The sequence below is a fragment of the Vanellus vanellus genome (genome assembly GCF_965231255.1).
Source record: "Vanellus vanellus genome assembly, chromosome: 2".
Classification (NCBI taxonomy): Eukaryota; Metazoa; Chordata; class Aves; order Charadriiformes; family Charadriidae; genus Vanellus; species Vanellus vanellus.
The window spans coordinates 3,728,825-3,749,065 of NC_138906.1; the positions used below are offsets into that span (position 1 = coordinate 3,728,825).

Below are 20,241 nucleotides of genomic sequence, written 5' to 3' on the forward strand. Positions count from 1 at the left end.
ATAGGTGTCTATGGTAAACTGAAAGTTATCACGTTCTTCAGCCACTCCTACTTCTTGAAAACTTTGCTCTGTGCTCAAGTCTCAGCACATGTTGCAGTAAGCGGAGTTCCATTCAGTCCAATGAGCCAGGTGAATTAAGCAGAGATCTGCATGTTTGTTTTGCTCGCTGCGGACGTAGAAGAGTTGATGGTGATCTGGTTTGGCCTTTTCCCTTCTAGGATGGGAAGGAGCTCCGGCAAAGTAAAGCAGTGGGGATTATTTCCCAGGGAAATAAGAGAAGCCTCATTATTCACAAGTGTGAATATGAAGACCAGGGGACCTATATGTGTGAAGCAGCTGAAGACAAGACATCAGCTACCCTAAAGGTTCATGGTATGTTTGCCTGAAGTAGGAAACTACATCTGTTGCAGTAGTTTTGACTCCATGGCAAAAAATGCTCCGTGGATGTTTTGTGTATTTCTCAATTACTCATTTTGGATAACATTCTCTTCCTAGTGGGAAAGCACTGGCAGAGCTGTCCTGTGCTTGCTCTGTCCTTAGAGGAGTATTTTTGGAAGAGGTGCTAACTTGGTTTTTCCATTTATCATAAGCGATTTATGGTCTCTGGAATTTAGATGGTGGTGTTCTTTATGGTGTTTGGGAGTTAGCAAATAGTGGATGGCCTGGCACAAAGCAGGGACTCCATGGCTGGTGCTGACATGGTTTGGTTCAGCTTCTGCCATTGTCACAGGGGGACTTTGCCTGAATAGGGACTGGATGAGCCCTGGATATGATCTCAAGAAGTGCCCTACTTGTTATGTTTTAAATGCTAAGGAAAGTGTCATGCTTTCTGACTGCATCTCTCCTTTTTGCTTAAGACAGTTTTTCCCTCCGTGTGTTACATTGTGCAACCGGTCAAGCACCAAATGTATTTTGTCACCAGGTTCCGAAGCACCAGAGATAATCTAGTGCTGAAGGCCAGTTACTGAAAGGACCGGGCTGCTGTGCCCTGCCAGATGTTACTTCCCAGAGGGACATCTGAAAAGACAGATCAGCTCTTTCTTATTGCTGACTAGATGCTGTCTTCACGTGGCCACTTGGGTTCAGCAACATTTTCATAAACATCTGTCCTGTTCCATTGCTCTGTTGAACTTCCCTTTTTCTCCCTCACTTTGTGGTTGGGATGGGTTTCTGTTTGAATGCTAACTGGTGTGCATCTGGGCTCTGTTCCTGAGGCGAATCCAAGGCCTTCCCTTCAAAAGGAAAGGGCTGCAGTAGCACAGAGATATGGGGCGGTTCTGACGTAAATTAGTGCAAAGCTGCAGAGTTAGAGGCCTATACTGAGTTTGGGGAACTCTGAAGAAAAGGTATCTCCGAGGTAAAACGTGCCTGAGGTCCCTGTGGCTGGTACAGTCTGGACACACACGCAAGGCAGTGAGAGGAGAGAGCATGCAGAGAAGCACGTGAACGAGACAGGTTTACAGTGACACAAGAGATTGTAGGCTTGTGTTTAGTTTTCCTTGGCAGATTTTCTTCCATTAATATGTTTAACTTCTTTTAAAACCTGTATGAAGTTCCAGCATCCATAAAATCATCTTGCAGTGAACTCCACTGTAATTCTACCTGTAGGTTCAAGCATGAAATGTATTTACTGTGTCAAAGAGAGAAACTACCCCGGAAGGGAGGCTCGTCTAGAATAAAACACAATCCCATTTTTTCCATGCAAGTATGCAGAAGGTAAACAAACCGCACTCAGTTATGGAGAAGCCCAAATCAATATTTGTCTCTATGATTTCGCAGCCCGAGATATCAAGATTGTTAAACCACTGGAAGATGTGGAAGTGAATGAATACGAGAGTGCGTCTTTTGTCTGTGAAATTTCGCATGATGAGGTCCAAACCCAATGGTACAAAAATGACAACAAGCTGAAGGCTGCTGACAATATTAGAATGCGTCAAGATGGTAGGATGTAGAAGGGGGATCTCGTTCTTGAATGGGTGTGGGTTGGAGGAGGTGGTGGTATGGGAGACTGGGTAGAAGGGTCTGACCTCCAAAATCAAGTTAAGAAGATTCAGCAGAGAGTTCCCCTTTTGTTTTGGGGCTGCAGCTAGGCTGGGACAGTGACATGGTGGGAACATTAATAAGGCAAATTTGCTGTCATCCCACCATCCCATGCTGCCAGCAGTGGGTAGGAATTCCTATCATCTGACAGTGGGTGGGATCCTTCTGTTTCAAGTCCTTTCCAGATGGTGGGGGACACATTCAACCAGTCCTTGGAGGATCTGAGGTTAGGTTATCCTTTGATACAGGGGCATAGACACAGGGGAATGGTCGGCCTTGCTGCCGGGAGAGCAGGTGGGGATGCACTGAAACCAGATGAACGATGCTCAACCTGGCAGCGTGCCTTGGGGAGTGAAGCTGGTTGCTCAGGGGAAGCTGTGTCTGGTTGTGTCTCTGTTCTCAGGAAAGACCTATTCGCTGACTTACACGCGCGTCCAAGTCGAAGATGCAGCGGAGATCAAATTTGTAGCAGAAAAGGCAGAATCTCGTGCTCAGCTTACTGTAAAAGGTAACTATGCTTTTCATGCCAATCCTGCTTAAACTCTCTCATGTTACAAAGCAACCAACCTCCCTCACTTTAACGTGAAGAAGGTTCAACGACACCTAGAGCTTTTGGGGAAAGTAAAACTCCTGCCTACCTTACTGCATGTGAAATATCAGCCTGGGAATTTACTTTTGCAGTTTATTTTCTCAAGAGGTTGGTTTTGTACCTTCAGACATTAAAAATCATGTTTGAATTCTGAGGGACAAAAAGCTGCAGCTTGACTTTCTCCTGCATTTGCTCGTTCTGGTGTATGTTTAAAAAGAATGCAGCTTGGTTTTGTGTGTTTAACTTAAGCAGTGTGATAGAGACAGAGAGAAGAAGGACATTCGAATGAATACACTGATGAGGAGCTCAGGAAATCTGAGATCCATCCCTGGCTTTGCCATAGCTCTGCTGTGTGGTGTTGAGTAAATCACCTATTATCTCTGCAGTTCAGCTGCTCAGGTGGTAAAATAGGGATAAAAAAGTTTTTCTTTAATTAGCTCTTTACTTGCTGTGTCTTATTTGAGTGCTTACTGTAGTGGGGATTCCTGTCGTCATCCAAATAACCAAACATAAAAGAAATATTACTAACGAGTGATTAATTGGTACCTTTCATGGAAACAGTACTTATTATTCCATCTTTTTTTACTCCTTGTAGAGCTGCCTGTAAAAATTGTGAAGCCTTTGCGAGATAAGATTGCTCTTGAAAAACACCGGGGGTTCCTGGAGTGCCAGGTGTCTCGTGCCAATGCCAAAGTTAGATGGTATAAAAAGGATGTTGAAATTCACCCTAGTGACAAATATGAAATCGTGAGTGATGGTGTCTATCGGAAACTCATCATCAACGATGCAGATTATGAAGATGAGGACACGTACACTTGTGATGCCTTTGATGACAAAAGCAGTGCTAATTTCTTTGTTGAAGGTAGTAAACCATTTTTTCCCCTTTAGGATGTATTGGAAGGAGGATTTAAAAAGCCGTTGTCATTTACTTTGAAAACACCATATCACTTTAAAAGTGTTTTAATTCTTGCATTGGTTTCTTCTTAAAGTCACTTGATACTGCTTCATTTTAGGATTATAAGTGCAGGAATGTCCTGTAAAATGAATTTATGGTATATTCGCTTAAGGAAAGTGATGAAATTCCTCATCCAGAGAAGCTGATCAGATGTGCTGGAGAAAGTTTGTTGTTCAGAGAAAAGTTGCTGTAGTTAATCAAAGTCCTTCCTATTATCAACATCTGCATTTCAATGAACCTTTTCCATTTTATAGTGTGAAGTGTTTGATATCGGATAGGAAGGCAGCTTTAGAAATAGCACTGGGAAACAGGAGATCTGGATTCTCTTGAGGCTGTGTCACAGTCTCACTGTCTGACCTGTGACCAGCAATATATGTTTATTTTTTTAGGGAAAAAAAAAAAAAGAAAAAGAAGATGTTTTAAGGCCTTTTGAGTCAATAAGTGCGATATTAAAATGCAGAAAAGATGGTATGCATGTACAGGATGCTAATGACAAAGTTCTTTCATGACTCCTAAATCCCTGCTTTCTCATTCCATCTTTCACCCAGAACAATCCATTAATATTGTAAAGGAGTTGTGTGATGAGGATGTGACTGAGCCTGAAGAAGCCAATTTTGAATGTGAGATATCCATTCCGTCCGTGAAACCGCCCAAATGGTTTCTGCGTGGAGCAGCCTTGCAGGCGGGCAGAAACATTATTATGCGGCAAGAAGGCACCATCCACCGGCTGACAATAGTGAAAACCAGTACTGATATGACAGGCACCATTCAGTTCTCCATTGGCAAATCAAAATCCACAGCAAACCTGCTTGTCAGAGGTAATGCGATATGGCCTGGGTTGAATTAGATCACGAGACATCATCACAGGCCCTGGAAAGTAATTTTTCATACATACTGCCTAATGCGCAGGCTCCACTGGCTGAGGCCTTGGAAATGTAGGTGTGCTGGGAAGATCTGCTTAATTCCCGGTTACAAGTTGTTGGGCGCAGTGCTGGATATGCTAAATGAGACAGCAATGTCTCAGGAAGGGATCCAATTAAATGAGTTTGTTTGGAGTGCCTGATATTCAAATCTATTGAGCTAAGTCTGTTTTGGTTTTTTTTCTTGACTTTACCAAAGAGGACAAAACAGATGCAATTTGCCAGGAGACTTTATTTTGTCCCATTTCTGAACTAGACAAGTTTGATAGCTCATTTACTTAATCCACTTTGTCATTGATTCGATCTGGGACAAAGCCTCAAGGCTTTTTATCTTCCGCTGTCACCATTGTAAATATCTCCAGTCCCACCCTGAAGACTTTGTTTTGTCTTTAATTCACTTTTACTTTCATAAAGCCCTCAATCAGAGAGCAATTCAGTAAACACTGAACCAGAACCGGACCATGCCTTAGGTACTTAATATACAGTATTATCTTATAGAAACCAGCACTCCCTATAGATCCTCATGTTGTTTTAGCATCAAAGCAAACCAGCTCTGCAACAGGAATCTGTAGCATCATCTGAGCAATTCACAAAACGGTTGTGAAAGACATACATGAAATTAATTGGTATGAAATGCAGATTAGAAATTTTCCTCTTCTTCAGATTGTACAATAGGACAAGGGTAATGGCTTTAAAATAAAAGAGTGGAGATTTAGACTAGATATAAGGAAGAAAAATTTTACAATGAGGGTGGTGAAACACTGGCCCAGGTTGTCCAGAGAGGTGGGAAATGCCCCATCCCTGGAAACATTCCAGGTCAGGTTGGACGGGGCTCTGAGTGACCTGATCTAGTTACAGATGTCCCTGTTGATTGCAGAGGGGGTTGGACTAGATGACTTTAAAGGTCCCTTCCAACCTAAACCATTCTATGATTCTTTCCCAACCCTGCTTTGCAGATTACCACATACAGATCACCAGGAAGATGGAGGACAAGACAGCTCTGGAACGCCATTCGGTCATCCTGTCTTGCGACTTCAGGCCTTCTCCAAAAATTGTGAAGTGGTTCAAGGGCCACACGCCCATCGAGCCCCCTGAGAAGTATAAAATCAAGCGGGAGCAGCATTCAGCAGAGCTCAAGATTTTGAAGGTGAAGCCTGAAGATGCTGGTGTGTACAAGTGCAGGGCTGGAAACGCGGAGACCGAAGCCACACTGACCGTTGAAGGTATGAGCGGTTTGCAGCAGGGGCGCTGGCCTGTTATATAGACCTAAGGAAGACTTTTTATGCTGGGGGTGGTGAAACCCTGGCCCATGTTGCCCAGAGAGGTGGTAGATGCCCCATCCCTGGCAACATTCCAAGTCAGGTTGGATGGGGCTCTGAGCAACCTGATCTAGTTGAAGATGTCCGTGCCCATGGCAGAGGGTTGGACTAGATGGCCTTTAAAGGTCCCTTCCAACCCAAACCATTCTATGATTCTGTGATGCCTTTATGGTTCATTACTTCACTCTAGGCTGCTTTTCTTGAGTTAAAGTAATTTTGTGTAAATGCGATATCTTAAGTGAACCGACTGTGTTACGCACTGTGCTGATATTCCATGATACTGAAATCCACCACTTGCCGTGAAGTAGGTAATGCATGTGGAAGGGCACCATCTGGGTAAGGCAGAAATTCATGTGTCTTTCTCAAGGCACATTATTTTCCATTACATCTGAGGAATTTGGACTCTGGTACTTCTTGCTAAAAATGTTCCTTATGTTAAATGGCTACAAGCCTCTCATTCTGGTGATCTTGGTTATGGTTTTCATTTCCTGACCCCTGAGGCAGCTTTTATATCTGCAATATGTTTGTTTTTCATAATGATGATCTACCTCATCCTGGTATGGCATTATTTTTGGCTAGTTCTTCATCTCTGGTGAAACGTAAGGAAAGACAATCACTTTCAGCAAGACTTGGAGGTGAGCCACTGAATCATTTGCAGAAGTCCAGGGAGCAGCTCTTGGTAACAGTTTGGCTTTGCAGAGCTTCATCCAAATGACAAAATGAAGTAATACTCCTAACCCACCCTCTGAGTTAGCCAGTCCTTGAAAAACAGCATTTCATGAGTGGAGAAACTGCAAAGAGAAACCTCTGGCTAAGGACTGGGAAAGAAAAGAATTCAGTTCCTGTTGCTCCCTAAAACTGAGCAAGTTGCTTAATCTCTTTGTACTTGCTGTTTGTGACCAAACACATCGTCTTCATCTCATGCTCTGTGTTTCCCCGGTAGTGAGTCCGGGATAATTTAGTTATAAAGTGTACGTGTATGCGCAGTGACAAGCACACAGGGATTGGAGCTCTTTGGGATACTTAGGGATCACTGTAATGTCATTACCATTTTAGAAAGAATTACTTATTTTTAAATTAAAAAGAAAAATAAAAGCAAAACAGTTTTATGTCTAAAAAGAAAATTGAGGTCTCTCGACAATGTAGTCTTTTTAAGGGATGTTTTTTTGTTGGACTGAATGCAGAACCAAGTAAATGAAATGTGAAGACCCATGGTGTACAAGAGACCAGACTAAACCATCTAACAAACTCTAAACACTATGAAATCTATTTGTGGTAATAGTACTGGTTTAGGGTAACAGTGGTGATGTGCCCCTTGGTTTCCTACAGCCCGCAACGTAGAAGTACTCAAACACCTGCAGGACGTGGAAATTGAAGAAGAGAGTTCTGCTGTCTTCTCCTGCGAGCTGTCCCACGACGACGAGGATGTGGAATGGTTCCTCAACGGCACCCTCCTTTACACCAACAATTTCAATGACATCAGGAACGTTGGCAATTGCTACATGCTGACGATGAAGCAGGTCAAGCCTGAGGATGCTGGCACAGTGACGATGAAGTCAGACAAGGTGTCGGAGAGCGCGCATCTGAAGGTGATAGGTGCGTTGTGAGCACACCCTCCTGAATCTAAAGTAGAGATGCAAAGGAGCTATTATTTACCATACCCATGTGGCAATCCTGCTCTGGGGCTGAATAATAGGCATGCAGGGGCTTTCTTCTAGTGTAAGTTTCTACTGTAGCTGATGATTTTTCTAAGGAAGATTGTTTTGGTGCCCTGCCAAAACTTTCCATAGCTCTTTATCATTCTTCTACTTAGCAAAATAGTCTCAAGAGCAATTTCCTTTGCTTCTAGGCTTCTTCAATAGTATGTAGTCCATAAACTGTTGTTTCTAACAATTTTTGTCTGCAGGGACCTGAGCCTCAGTGTACCTCCAAGGGTAGGGCACACCTTTAGTACATTAGTTCTGGAGTTGGGCTGAATCAGCAAAGAGAAGGCAATTTGCTGCTGTCCTTCATACATCTTAAAGTTTGATCACACAACTGAGTTGCTGTAGTTTAACATGTTCATGTCCACCCCCGGCAAGTTTGTGGACACAAAGCTGAACGGTGCAGTTGATATGCCTGAGGGATGGGATGCCATCCAGAGGGACCTGGACAAGCTCGAGAAGTGGGCCGGTGTGAACCTCATGAGGTTCAACAAGGGCCAAGTGTAGGGTCCTGCACCTTGGTCAGGGCAACCCACAGTATCAATACAGGCTGGGGGATGAAGGGTTGGAGAGCAGCTCTGCTGAGAAGGACCTGGGGGTACTGGTGGGTGAAAAGCTGGACATGAGCTGGCAATGTGTGCTGGCAGCCCAGGAAGCCACCCACATCCTGGGCTGCATCAAAAGCAGCGTGGCCAGCAGGGCGAGGGAGGGGATTCTGCCCCTCTGCTCTGCTCTGGTGAGACCCCACATGGAGCGCTGCGTCCAGCTCTGGAGCCCTCAGCACAGGAAAGACCTGGACCTGTTGGAGTGGGTCCAGAGGAGGGCCACAAAGATGATTAGAGGGCTGGAGCACCCCTCCTGTGAGGACAGGCTGAGAGAGTTGCAGGTGTTCAGCCTGGAGAAGAGAAGGCTCCAGGGAGACCTTATAGCAGTGTTTCAGTACTTAAAGGGGGCTTTTAGGAAAATGGGGAGAAACTTTTTAGTGGGGCCTGTTGTGATAGGACAAGGGGTAATGGCTTTAAACTAAAAGAGGGGAAATTCAGAGTAGGTATAAGGAAGAAATGTTTTACATTGAGGATGGGGAGACACTGTCCCAGGTTGCCCAGAGAGGTGGTAGATGCCCCATCCCTGGAAACATTCAAGTCCAGGTTGGATGGGGCTCTAGCTGACAGTGTTCCTCCTCATTGCAGGGGGGTTGGACTAGATGGCCTTTAAAGGTCCCTTCCAACCCAGACTGTTCTATGATTCCATGATCAGCTAAGCCCCAGTAAGTTGCGTGGATTATTTTAGGCATGTTAGAAACTTGAGGTAAAACTCTCACCAAAATTTCAAAATCACATTTTCTTTAGCAACACACCCGTAGATGCATGCTCAGGGAAATCACAGTGATTTGTCATCTTAATTTAACTCATTCATGTACCCGGAAACACGAGTGGGAAATGTTCTGAGCTGTTCTCTCTGAAAGTGAGTCTGACATCCTCCATAGTGTCTTGGAGAATCATCTCTCTGATTTCCTTTCAATTTTGCCTCCTGATCATGACTAATTTGTTCTTCCCAGAGTGTCTGAATAATTTAACTGTTTTACTCTATCCACTCAGAGAGTCTGAAGGATTTCCTCTTCCTTCTTTCTTTTATATCTGGTCAAAATTTTCCACTGCATAAATATCTTCTGTGTCAAATATATTTTAAATTAGGTAAAGGGAATCAATAAAACAGAGACAAGAGCAAAATTCTTTAGGATAGTGAGGACAAAGTGCAGTGTATCTTTTTATTCCTTCTTCTACAGCATGAATCCTGCTTCATGGAAAGGCAGTGCCAGCTCTTTGGCTGTAGAAGACCTACATCCCAATTACTTCTCTTCACACATTTTTCCTTTTAACCACCTGACCCCTTTCTACTTGTAGACTGCTGCAGTGAGAAAGAACGTTCCCAGAGAACGTTTTCTGCTCCCCCATGATGCAGACAACTCTAGTCTGTCCTGTTGAGTAGCTATTCCGTAGAGGTGTGAAGCTGTCCCTCTGGCCTTCGCTAGGGCCCTACATACCTGCTCCAAGCCCTGTTCCCGGTGATGGGATCTCCTGTGATCCCCAACAGATGCCCCAACGCTGAGAAAAAAGGAGTCCTTGCAATCTCATAGCTGCGCAGTCAAAAGAGAGATGTTTACAACACTGAATGTGACTACCCGTCCACGGCAATGCAGACTGCCCCTCTCCCTCCCTGCACCGTCCCGTTAATTCATTCTGATTTCCCTAAAACGTGTTCCAGTCATGAGGTCTGAGACTGCTTTAGGTTCTGCATTGGTGTCAGCACTGTTGCCAAGGGTTTATTTAAGCTCTCTTTAAATATGTGGTAGCAACTGAAAATGTCTCGACTTAAATGTTCTGGATGTTCTCTGTTTTGCCCCTTAACCTTCAGAGAAGCCTGCTGTCTTCATGAAGTCCTTGGACGATGTTTTTGGTGAGGAGCGAGGTGTGATTAAACTGGAATGTGAAGTTTCCAAAGAGAAGGTCAAACCTGTTTGGAAAAAGGATGGTGTGAAGCTCACTTCTGGTAACAAGTATGAGGAGATACAGTCTGGGAAGACCCTGTGCCTCCTTATCCATGACCTTGAAAAGTCAGATGCGGGTTTATACACCTGTGATATTGGCACTGATGTTGCCAAGTCAAAGGTCAGCGTTCAGGGTAAGTATTGTCGATGACGGCCAGTCAAGGGGTGCTGCAAATATGGGTGGGCTTGGTCACTTTGTCTCACACCTATTCCTCTGTAAGCCTCACATAACACGGTGATGTCTGAACAATCCCTGTCACTCTTTGATGTAAGTAGATCAGGTGTTTTAGCGAAAATCACGTGTTGCGAATGTAGTACCAGTGTTTCCTTCCCAAACAGCCCTAAGGTGCAGAAATCCTCCAGGAAGAGAAAATAATTTCTCAAAAAAACCCACAAAACACCACAAAACAAACAAAAAAAACCCCAAACCAACCAAACAAACAAAAAAAAACAAAACCCACACACCAAACAAAAACCCAAGCAGCTTGTGTTTTGCATTTTTGAGCTGTTAATTCAGAGTCTGTTGGGGGAACACAAAAGTAGGACAATGTTGTCTATTGAAGAACCCAACAATTCAACCTGTCCTCTATATTCCTTGTGGCTGCTTGAAGGAAAGAGAATTGTTCCTGGCTTTCAAACTCATGTTGATAACGAGACATATTTTGAATTTGTCTGATTTGAATACCAGGAGGGGTAGGATGGTAACAAGTTAACAATCACGAACATCCCATTTCTCATATCAGCATGGAGAAAAAACCTCACACTGTGTTCCAGAGGCTTTCTGTCTGACAGCTTTTCTCCCCTCTAGCTCATTGAATCTTGACTCTTCTGCACCAGCTTCTTCATGCAGTCCTTCCAGAGCAAAGCCTGGAGATTCATGTGTCCCTCTTTCTCTAGCTTTGCACTGATTCTGAGAGGATAATGTCTTAGAAATCCTTCTCATGTCAAATATGCCTGTAAGGAACGCAGTGCTGTGCTGCCAGTCCTACACATAAACCATTCATAAGCTAAAAATGTCAATACTACTACTCATTTTAATCATAAAAAACTTTTCTTCTTGTATTAACCTACTTTTTGTCTTCCAGAGCTGAACATTGGCATCACCAAACGGTTGAAGAACACTGAAATCCAGGAGGGAGAAGATTGCACTTTTGAGTGTATTTTGTCCCATGAAAGCATTGACGACTTCAACTGGACACTGAATGGGAGCAAAGTGGAAAGTGGTGGGCGATTTAAAGCCTCTAACATGGGTCGGAAATATACGCTCAATATAAAAAATGTGATTCCTGATGATGCTGGGGAAGTCATTTTCACTGCCCGTGGTCTAACCTCCAAGGCTTCTCTGGTTGTGAAAGGTAATGAGATCAGAAAGGTTCTGAGGTTTGTTTTCTTGGGTGTCTTTTCATAAGGTATATCAGTAAACCATGAAGGCAAACTCTTGTTATGATCAAAGTGAAGAGCAGCCTTCTTTGTCAGCCTTGAAGCACTGAGAATTTTTCTTAAAAACAAATGAAAGGCTGAAACTTTTTATAGATATTTAAGAATTGCAGAATACACTGGGTAGTGTAATTGTACAGACAATTGCTACCCAGACTGTGCAACCATGATAATCACCCGCGGCTCCCTGGGTAGTCAGCGGAGAGAAGCAACAGGTGGTTTTCAGACATGGTTCACCATCCAGTTACTCCTATTTAGAACAAAATAAATTGCTTCTTGAAGTCTATTGCCTGTACTTAGCAGATCACTGCTGGCTGTGGAGTGGCCCTGGAGTGAGTTCCTCTGCTAAATCCCTCCATAGCAGAGGTGCCTATATTTAGTGAGGTAGATTCCACCCTAAGTGCACGCCTACAGTAGCTTCTGTGACGGAAAAATGACATTCCCTGAAAAGGATGTCCTCAGTTCCTGTTAGCAATCATTAATATCCAGTGAGAGCCCATAGTTGCAATTAATAAGTACTAAAGAGCAAGACTGCTTTTCCCCTCCCTTCCCTAACATGGTATGAATCATTCATTAGGGAATGTGAAAATGTGCTGAATATTTGAATTGCAAAACCCCCAACCATAAAGTGATCACGATTTTTATTCAAAGTTGTCTTTTTTCTTTTTTTTTCTTCCCCCCCCCCCCAACCTCTTCAGAAAAACCTACTGAGGTTACAAAACAGCTGGAGGATAAAACATCAGCGGCGGGGCAGGACATCAGCTTGAGCTGTGAGTTGTCAAAACCTGATGTGAGCATCAGGTGGTACAAGGATGGCAAAGCAATCCGGAAAAGCCAGAAATATGACTTGCACCAAGAGGGAACACGGGCCATTCTGATCATCCGTGACTCCACGGTGAAGGACAGCGGGGAGTACACCTGTGAGACAGAGGTCTCCAAAACGAAAGCCAGGATCACGGTGCAAGGTCAGCTGAAGCATGCATGGGGGCTGGCATGTACAGAAGTCGGGGTAAATATCTACAGCCTGTGGGAGATGTTCTTCTCTTCTGTCTCCCTAAACCGGATCAATTTTTAGTTATCAAAAAATGTCATGGATTAAAAGCTTTTTAAAAACCCTGAAAAAACATCTTGTAGGTGCTGAAGAATCTTATGTGCTACACAACGAGCCAATAAAAATTGACAGTTTGAATTAGTCTTTTTTGAATGCGGGTGATCAAAACTGTATGCGTTCTGCCAGATAAGATCTCCCCAGAACCTGTACAATGGCATTAAACTTTCCAGGTATCTTCTTGAAATACTTTATGTGATATACCCTGTGACATGAGGTGGACCTGGTGATCTTCTCGGATCCTTTCCATCTCTATATTGTGTGATTCTACAAGCGGGGGCAGAGGGATTCAAGACCACTCTGTATGCACAGGACTTGTTTGAGTAATAAATCTCTCTCTGTCTCTCTATTTTTTTTTTATTTTTTTTTCCTTCCAGAAAAACCTAATTATTTTGTCAAGGAACTTTCAGATCTGAAAGTTGATGAAAGCGGAACTGCAGTTTTTACATGCCAGAGTGAGAAAGCTGCATCCTCTGTGGTCTGGAGGAAAGGCATAGCTGAACTCAGGGCTAGCAAGAAATACGAGATCACCCAGAAAGGACAAGTCCTGCAGCTGACCATAAATAACTTGGAGAAAAGTGACAGTGACACTTACACCTGCGACATTGGTGATGCCCAGTCCAGAGCCAAGCTAGTCGTGCAAGGTAGGCATGAGAGGAATGTGGTTGTACGTCCTGTTTCTCCATCAGGAAACATTATATGTGTAGGCAGATCTATTTCTAAGCATAGGGGTAGCAGATCCACCGATTTCTGGCTCTCTCTCACTCATGAGGGACATGAGGACAAAAATATAGTAACGTGGAGCTGGACAGGCAGAGCAGTTTGTCGATGTGAAGCAATTACACCTGGAGTACTTTGGGTATGATTTAAAACCCCAAATGCTGATGTGAGGAGCGGCTGGAGTTCCTGCTGGATGCGTTGGATATGATTCAGAGTGCCTATTATTAGACAAGGGAAAAATTGTTCTGCCTCCAGGCTTTTCTCCGTGTCCCTTGATGCCTCTTTCCAGTAGCAGTGTCTACAAGGGGATGGGCGAATGACTCATCCAGGGATCTTTAAGTCCCTCTGCACCTTAGAGATGAAAGGTACAACCCAATCTCCAGCTTGAGAGTACAACCCAGTGGCTTTTATATGACACTACGGGCAGTAAATGAGCTGTAGTGGCCGATGGTAACAGCAGGGCAGTGTTTAAGGGGAAGGAGTGAGGTCTGGTGGTTACCGCTCCTCACAGTTCCCTCACTGGAGCCCTGACTGGGAGAAACCCTTGAGATGAAAATGATGAAACAATGAAGAGAATAGGAAGAACGATTCAAGAATGGTCAGTGTGCAGTGGCAGTGTCCACTTATTAATTATTATAGTTAGTTGTTAAAGATTAGGGGTTAAAGCCAGACTCCTCCACTGCTGATCATCTGCCAGAGCAGCTCTGAGAAGCTGAGAAGTGAGCTTAATCCCCACCATGGCCTGAGGATCTGAGCTACCTGAATTCGTTGTGAAGTTTCCAACACCCACTTTTCTGAGTGAAAAAATACTCCTCTGTCACAAAGCTCAAGGAAAGAGTAAAAATTCCCTGTGCTGGTATTGTAAGTAGGAGCAAGATCAGACTTATCTTTGTATACAATGATAACCGTACTTTATTTATTTAGATAGGTGTATACCTATCTATACCTGTACAGACAGGTTTTCCGGGCTGTTGTTTTGTTTCCTTTCCCTAAAGCTGCAGTCAGACACTCTCTCCGCTTCCCACTGTGTTTATGGTTGGACTAAGCTCAAAGAAGGTGGGGGCTGGGTGGTCCTGTCCCTTAGAAAGCAAGTCGTATTTGCTCTAGAAAAACAGAGGGGTTGCCGTGGGAGGGATCATCTGCTTAGCGTTGTCTAGAGCCCAGTGATGCTGTCAGAGCCGCATCCTTTCAGCCTTTCCAGGTAGTTCCATTAAGAAAAACTTTGTAACACTGGATTTGCATTGTACCATCTATGGCAGGGGGGTTGGAGCTCTATGATCTTCAAGGTCCTTTCCAACCTAAACCACTCTATGATTCTCCCGGATACTTGTTCTGCTGTATGTTCTCTGGTGCTTTGAAGTTGTCTTCATCCTATATTGATGTGTGTCCTGTATATATATCATCTTCCCGTGAATGTTTTTTGTGTTCAGTAACAGGGGAATTGTGTTTCAGTCTTCTGTATCATGAACTTATTTCATTCTTGAAATACTCGCATGGGAAATCTCAGAGTTTTCCATATCTATTTTCATGCTAGAAACTGAAGATTCCAGTAATTGATGTATCTATGTTCCTTTCAGGCCAGAAAGTGCTAATAACAGAAGACCTGGAAGATGTCACTGTGTTAGAAGGAGAATCTGCCATGTTCAAATGCAGAATCTCTCCCATAGACTATAGCAAAGTGCAGTGGTTTTTGGATAAAACCCCACTCCATACCAATGAACTTAATGACATCCAGTCTCAGCCTGGTGGATATCACTTGCTAACCTTGAAAAAACTCACACTGAAGGACTCGGGGGTCATTACATTTGAAGCTGGTGATAAGAAAACATCTGCCAGTTTGGTTGTTAAAGGTAATTCAATCATAAAAACTGCAGGAGAGGAAAGAATGTGTACAAATAAGTATGGGTTAATGTGGGTAGGTAAAAAAAAAAGAACAAAAATGCTACAAATTTGGCCCCATCATATATATATGTGCGTGTGTGTGTACATATCCAAGAATAGCATTACCTATATATTGAAGCTGGGACTGGGGAATGAACACTTTGTAATCCTGGACAACTCTCAGAGTGTTTATTGGACCTTAGATGGGAATGTTATACTGTAGTGATGGTACATGGGATCCCTGGTCCAGTTTTCCTTGAGCCGAGCTGATAGGGTCATGACAAATGAGGAGAAATAAATTAGTTCAAGAAAAAAAGAAAAAGTGCAACCAATAAGTTTTTAATTTAGATATCATTGTTTGAAAGGCAACATTGTGTGTGCTGTCTGCTGTTCATTGTTGACAATGACTTATTTTCTCTGGAAAAGTTAAACTGAGTTAAAACTGCAGTGTTAGTCTACTTCTATAGCGAGGGAATAAAATGAATGCCAAACAGCCCAAGAATGCAGTATCAGAGAGGTGTTTCATTACTGGAAACATAAATATTTCTCATTGGCCAGAGATGTAAAACACAGTCTCCACTGTGTCAGGTCGTATTCTCACTCTTTTCAGAATCACCATGTTTCTTGCAATGACCTCTTTTTTTTTTTTTTTTCCAAAATTTGAAAATTTGCCCAAATTTTGCTGTGCTACTGAAATGCAAACAGGTTGGGTTTTTTTTTTTTTTTGAAGGCAAATGGAAGGTCTTGTTTGCAAAAGCCCAGTTCCTTTTGGTAAAGCTAATACATGGTGTTATAGAAACAAACCCAGGCTTTGGTCCCCTGATAGAACGGATTTTTATGAATGAAAAAGCATTAAACCAGGGGGGATAAGATCTACCTTGGCCAATTTAGCCATTGGTATCTAGCTTAGACTCTATAAGCTGTGTAGAAAGACAAGCACTTCCAGAGAGCAGTTCATCTTCTCTCTCCTAATGACTGATTTTGGAAGTGACTATATCTGGTCTCTGGAGGTGTCTATCATCTTAGCCTGGAGAAAAGGAGGCTCAGGAGAGACCTTATCGCTCTCTACAGCTGCCTGAGAGGAGGTTGTAGCAAGGTGGGGGTCGGTCTCTTCTCCCAAGTAACAGGCGATGGGACAAGAGGAAACGGCCTCAGGTTACGCCAGGGGAGGTTGAGATTGGATATTGGTAAAAATTTCTTCTCCAAAAGGGTTGTCGAGCATTGGAACAGGCTGCCCAGGGCAGTGGTGGTGTCGCCATCCCTGGAGGTATTTCAAAGATGTGTAGACTTGATGCTGAGGGACATGGTTTAGTGGTGGTTTTGGCAGTGTTCAGTTGATGGTTGGACCTGATGATCTTAAAGGTCCCTTCCAAACTAGATGATTCTGTGATCTCCCAGTGGTTATAGAGACACCCTATGTAACCAGACTGCGCTATCTGCCTGGTTGTTAGATGACTCATACTGATGAGATGAGACCTGCTTTAGACGGCTGGCTTTGAGGAACCTGAATTGAATCTCCCTTCATGCAGAATTAACTTTTCAACATTCAGTTAGAAGGTTCAAACTAATCAGCTCACACGGAAAAAGGCCTAGGAAAATCATATCTCCATCTTGCTTGTATTTAGAGATTCGAGAGATATCTTATGTTCTTCAGCAGGGATATTGTCTTCTCAGTTTCTCCCAGATGGTGTTAGATATTTACTAAACAACTTTATGGCATGACTGGTGCCTTCCTGAGAGCTTTATAGTCATGAACACCAAATTATTTGTTACTAACCTTGACCTGTAATTTTGATAGAAGTAATCTCGGATGTAAATCTCACAGATTACGTGCGATCTGAAAATCTGCACCTCTTCTGAAACATCTCAGATGTTTTTTGTGTGATTCTAGAGAAGCCCTGCATCTTCACAAAGGAGCTGGTTGATACTGAAGTCACTGAGGGAGAGGATGTGATCCTTCACTGTGAAACCTCCAAATCAGAGAGCCCTGTAAAGTGGTGCAAAGATGGGAAGAGCCTTAGGAATTCTTCCAAGTATAACATCAGCCGGTCGGGATTTGAAGCCAAACTTGTCATTTGCAGGGCAGAAGAAAGAGACAGTGGCAGATATGAGTGTGAGGCTGGAGCAGCTAAAAGTAGTGCGGTTATTACTGTCAAGGGTAAGAACATTTGGAGTGATGGTTTGGGTCCTAACTTGTCATCTAACACTGAGGTCAGAGTAATAAATTGAAGTGATAAAAACATGAAACTATACTGAAAAGGAACCTCATGTCTTTGCACCGCAGTGCAGGAGAGGTTCTCGTCAAGTCATCTGGGACAGCACCCAGAGCGGTGACAGGATGTGAAACAGGAAAATCCTTCATCTTACTGTGAAATGTAAGTGCCTGAGCTCCTGGAGCAGAGAGCAATGGGTCAGAAGAGTGGGCATCTCTGTAGGAGACCCACCCAGCCGAAGTGGTAATCCAGAGAAAGGATGAATCACCTTCGGAAGCTGTCTCCACTGATGGCTCTCTCCAAGGAGGGAGCTTATACACCCACGTTTGTCTGGGTAATTGCTTTAGGCAGCCAGATTTATTGAGAATAGTGCATCCAAAGCTTTCATTCCAAAGACTGGGAGATTCCAAAGGCAGGAGGTGCTATCTGAAGGGTTGTTGTCTGAAGCGTTGTTGTCTGAGAAATAATTCTCTTCTTAGACATGTGGGTCTTTAATGTACTTCCATGTTGGGTCTGAGCCATCTCAGAACCAGGCTCACCTCCTACCCACGTTATAAATGCTCCAGCCTGGCTTGAGTCCCTGCTCCAGCCTGAGGCTGAGGAGGAGCTTGGTTCCTGTGAACAAAATTGCTCATTCACATGGGCAGGTTTGAGCGGATACAGGGAGGCTATTAATGGCTGGGCTGGGATTAGCCTGACCGGTGGCTATCCTGCAAGCGGCTCTTCTTAACATGCTTTGGAGGTGCTGATCCAAAGATGCACCTGGATTAGAGAAGTCAGGGTGAACAAAAAGCATTTGGGTTGTTGGAATAGTTGACCCGAACCTCAGAGCATGAAAAGGGAAGGCAAGATGCTCCTGAGTTATCTAGAGCACAAAGAAACAAGCTGACATAAGGCTGAGATCTGCTGTGCAGGGAAAGAGAAGACCTTGACGATGTATCGAAGAAGAGAGGTGATGGTTAATGGTCCGGATTTGCTGTCTTTCATTAGTACTGGGATGCTTTCCCGATACCTGTTACACAGAAAAGGAAGATCTGTGCTGACTTTAGTGGGACCTGGATCTCACCCATGATGAAGAGGAGTTTTTCTGTGAGAAAAACCCCCACTCCCAATGAGTGTTAAACCACAGCTCCGTTTTTCCCTTCACACAGAAGGGTGTGGATGGATGTAGGGTTTAAACACATGGATTCAGATCACCACTAGATGTGAAGGGGTCAAGTCATAAGGATGCCTACAACCAGTTACGCTCTTGTAGCTTTCCTTTATCTATTAAGGTCACAGCAGAACAGCAGAATGCAAAAATAGGAAAAAAAAAAACGACTAAAACTAAACAAAAGAAAACGTCAGTAGCCATGTGACACTGAGTGTCCTAAACTAGAGGTAAAAGGGGAAGGGAAGAATACACTGTAGTTTTCCAACAGCCACTGGACAGCTGCATCACGGATCAGTACCTGACTTGCGTATTCACAAGGCAGCAGAAGCCAGGAAAAAATTGAGTTTTTTTTTTCATGCCCCGAAGGGATAACATTTCAGTTCAGGGTTGTTTTTTTTTTTCCCATTAAGTGCCTTCTCTACACCAGCTCACCTTAAAGCCTTGAATCCCAGGCTGTGACAGAGCCTGCGTAGGAATCTCCCCGGGGACCCCGTCACGTACAGCTGTGCTTTCCTCTCTGCACGTGCTCTGTGCTGGTTTTAAGTCTCTAGTCCTGTCTGATAAAAATACGTTGTGGGTTTCTTTTAATAATGAGAAATCAATACTGCTGGTAGGGCTGGAAAGTGATTTGCCATTTCTTTGTGTCCTCTGTGTTACGTGCGAGTTGATCCCAGTAAAGTTTTATGTTTTTTGTGCCAGTGGTCCAGCTCTGACCACCTATCTGCAACCCGCTGTTTGTGTCATTAATAGCAGGGCAGCATCTGCCACAAATGTTAATAATGACAACAGCAATAGTTGCGAGGTCTTCAATTGTACAGATAGTGATTAAAAGGGAAAAAAGCATATGGTCTCAAATATTTTTTGCTGCTGTAGAGTGCTGGCAGCCAGATGTGAGCTGTAGGAATCTGTTCACTGTTTGCTAGTGCTTTTCCGTTCCTGTGGTTTTCTATCTGAATAGGAAAGTCTGAAACAAAATGGAAAACCTGATTTCCAATCTCATGTGTTTCCTTAAACATCTGCAATGTTGTTTTTCAGAAATGCCAGTTCGTTTCAAGCAAGAGCTACAAAATGAAGAAGCTAAAGAAGGAAAACAAGTCAAGCTGACCTGTGAGCTCAGCAAACCTGATACTCCAGTAAAATGGATGAAAGGGGACACTGTTCTCTGTGCCAGCGAGAAGTATGAATTTAAGCAGCGCGGTACTGTGGCAGAGCTCATTATTCGAGATGTCAAATCGATAGACTCTGGGGAATACACCTGCAGCGCTGGGGAACTGAAGACCACTGCTCGGGTGAAAGTAAACGGTAGGCAGAGTTAGATACTTTGCCACACTTTCTTACTGCATTGCTTAATAGATCTTCTATTAAAAAAAAAACAAACACAGCACTTTATGGCAGTGCCATCTACAAATTTATACAGAAAATTTAATGGTAATATTGCATACTTGGAAGCACCTGTACATATATTTCATTCCTGTAATCTCTTGTTAAGTGTCTGGAATTTTAAATCTGCAACTTCTGACTGAACAGAAAATAGGCGCGAAGGGTTCATTTTCTATACCCTACGTGCCACGATTCCTGACCTATCAGCTTTTTTACACAGCTGTGATTAAGAGTAGAGTTAGAGTTGGAGAACAGGAGAATGGGAGCACAAGAGC

The 20,241-nt window shown here is 43.5% G+C and overlaps 1 protein-coding gene across 10 annotated transcripts in view; it reads left to right on the top strand.

Moving 5' to 3' along the window:
* Nucleotides 1–20,241, top strand: part of OBSCN (obscurin, cytoskeletal calmodulin and titin-interacting RhoGEF) — a 209,400-nt gene that overhangs the window by 66,299 nt on the left and 122,860 nt on the right. For all 10 annotated transcript variants that reach the window (XM_082480089.1, XM_082480091.1, XM_082480092.1 and 7 more), the window contains exons 26-38: nt 219–372; nt 1,780–1,941; nt 2,444–2,548; nt 3,225–3,491; nt 4,133–4,402; nt 5,461–5,727; nt 7,153–7,419; nt 9,942–10,208; nt 11,160–11,429; nt 12,210–12,476; nt 12,997–13,263; nt 14,917–15,189; nt 19,622–19,888. In XM_082480089.1, coding sequence (XP_082336215.1) covers nt 219–372; nt 1,780–1,941; nt 2,444–2,548; nt 3,225–3,491; nt 4,133–4,402; nt 5,461–5,727; nt 7,153–7,419; nt 9,942–10,208; nt 11,160–11,429; nt 12,210–12,476; nt 12,997–13,263; nt 14,917–15,189; nt 19,622–19,888 — 3,103 coding nt within the window. The remainder of the gene's footprint in view (nt 1–218; nt 373–1,779; nt 1,942–2,443; nt 2,549–3,224; nt 3,492–4,132; nt 4,403–5,460; nt 5,728–7,152; nt 7,420–9,941; nt 10,209–11,159; nt 11,430–12,209; nt 12,477–12,996; nt 13,264–14,916; nt 15,190–19,621; nt 19,889–20,241) is intronic.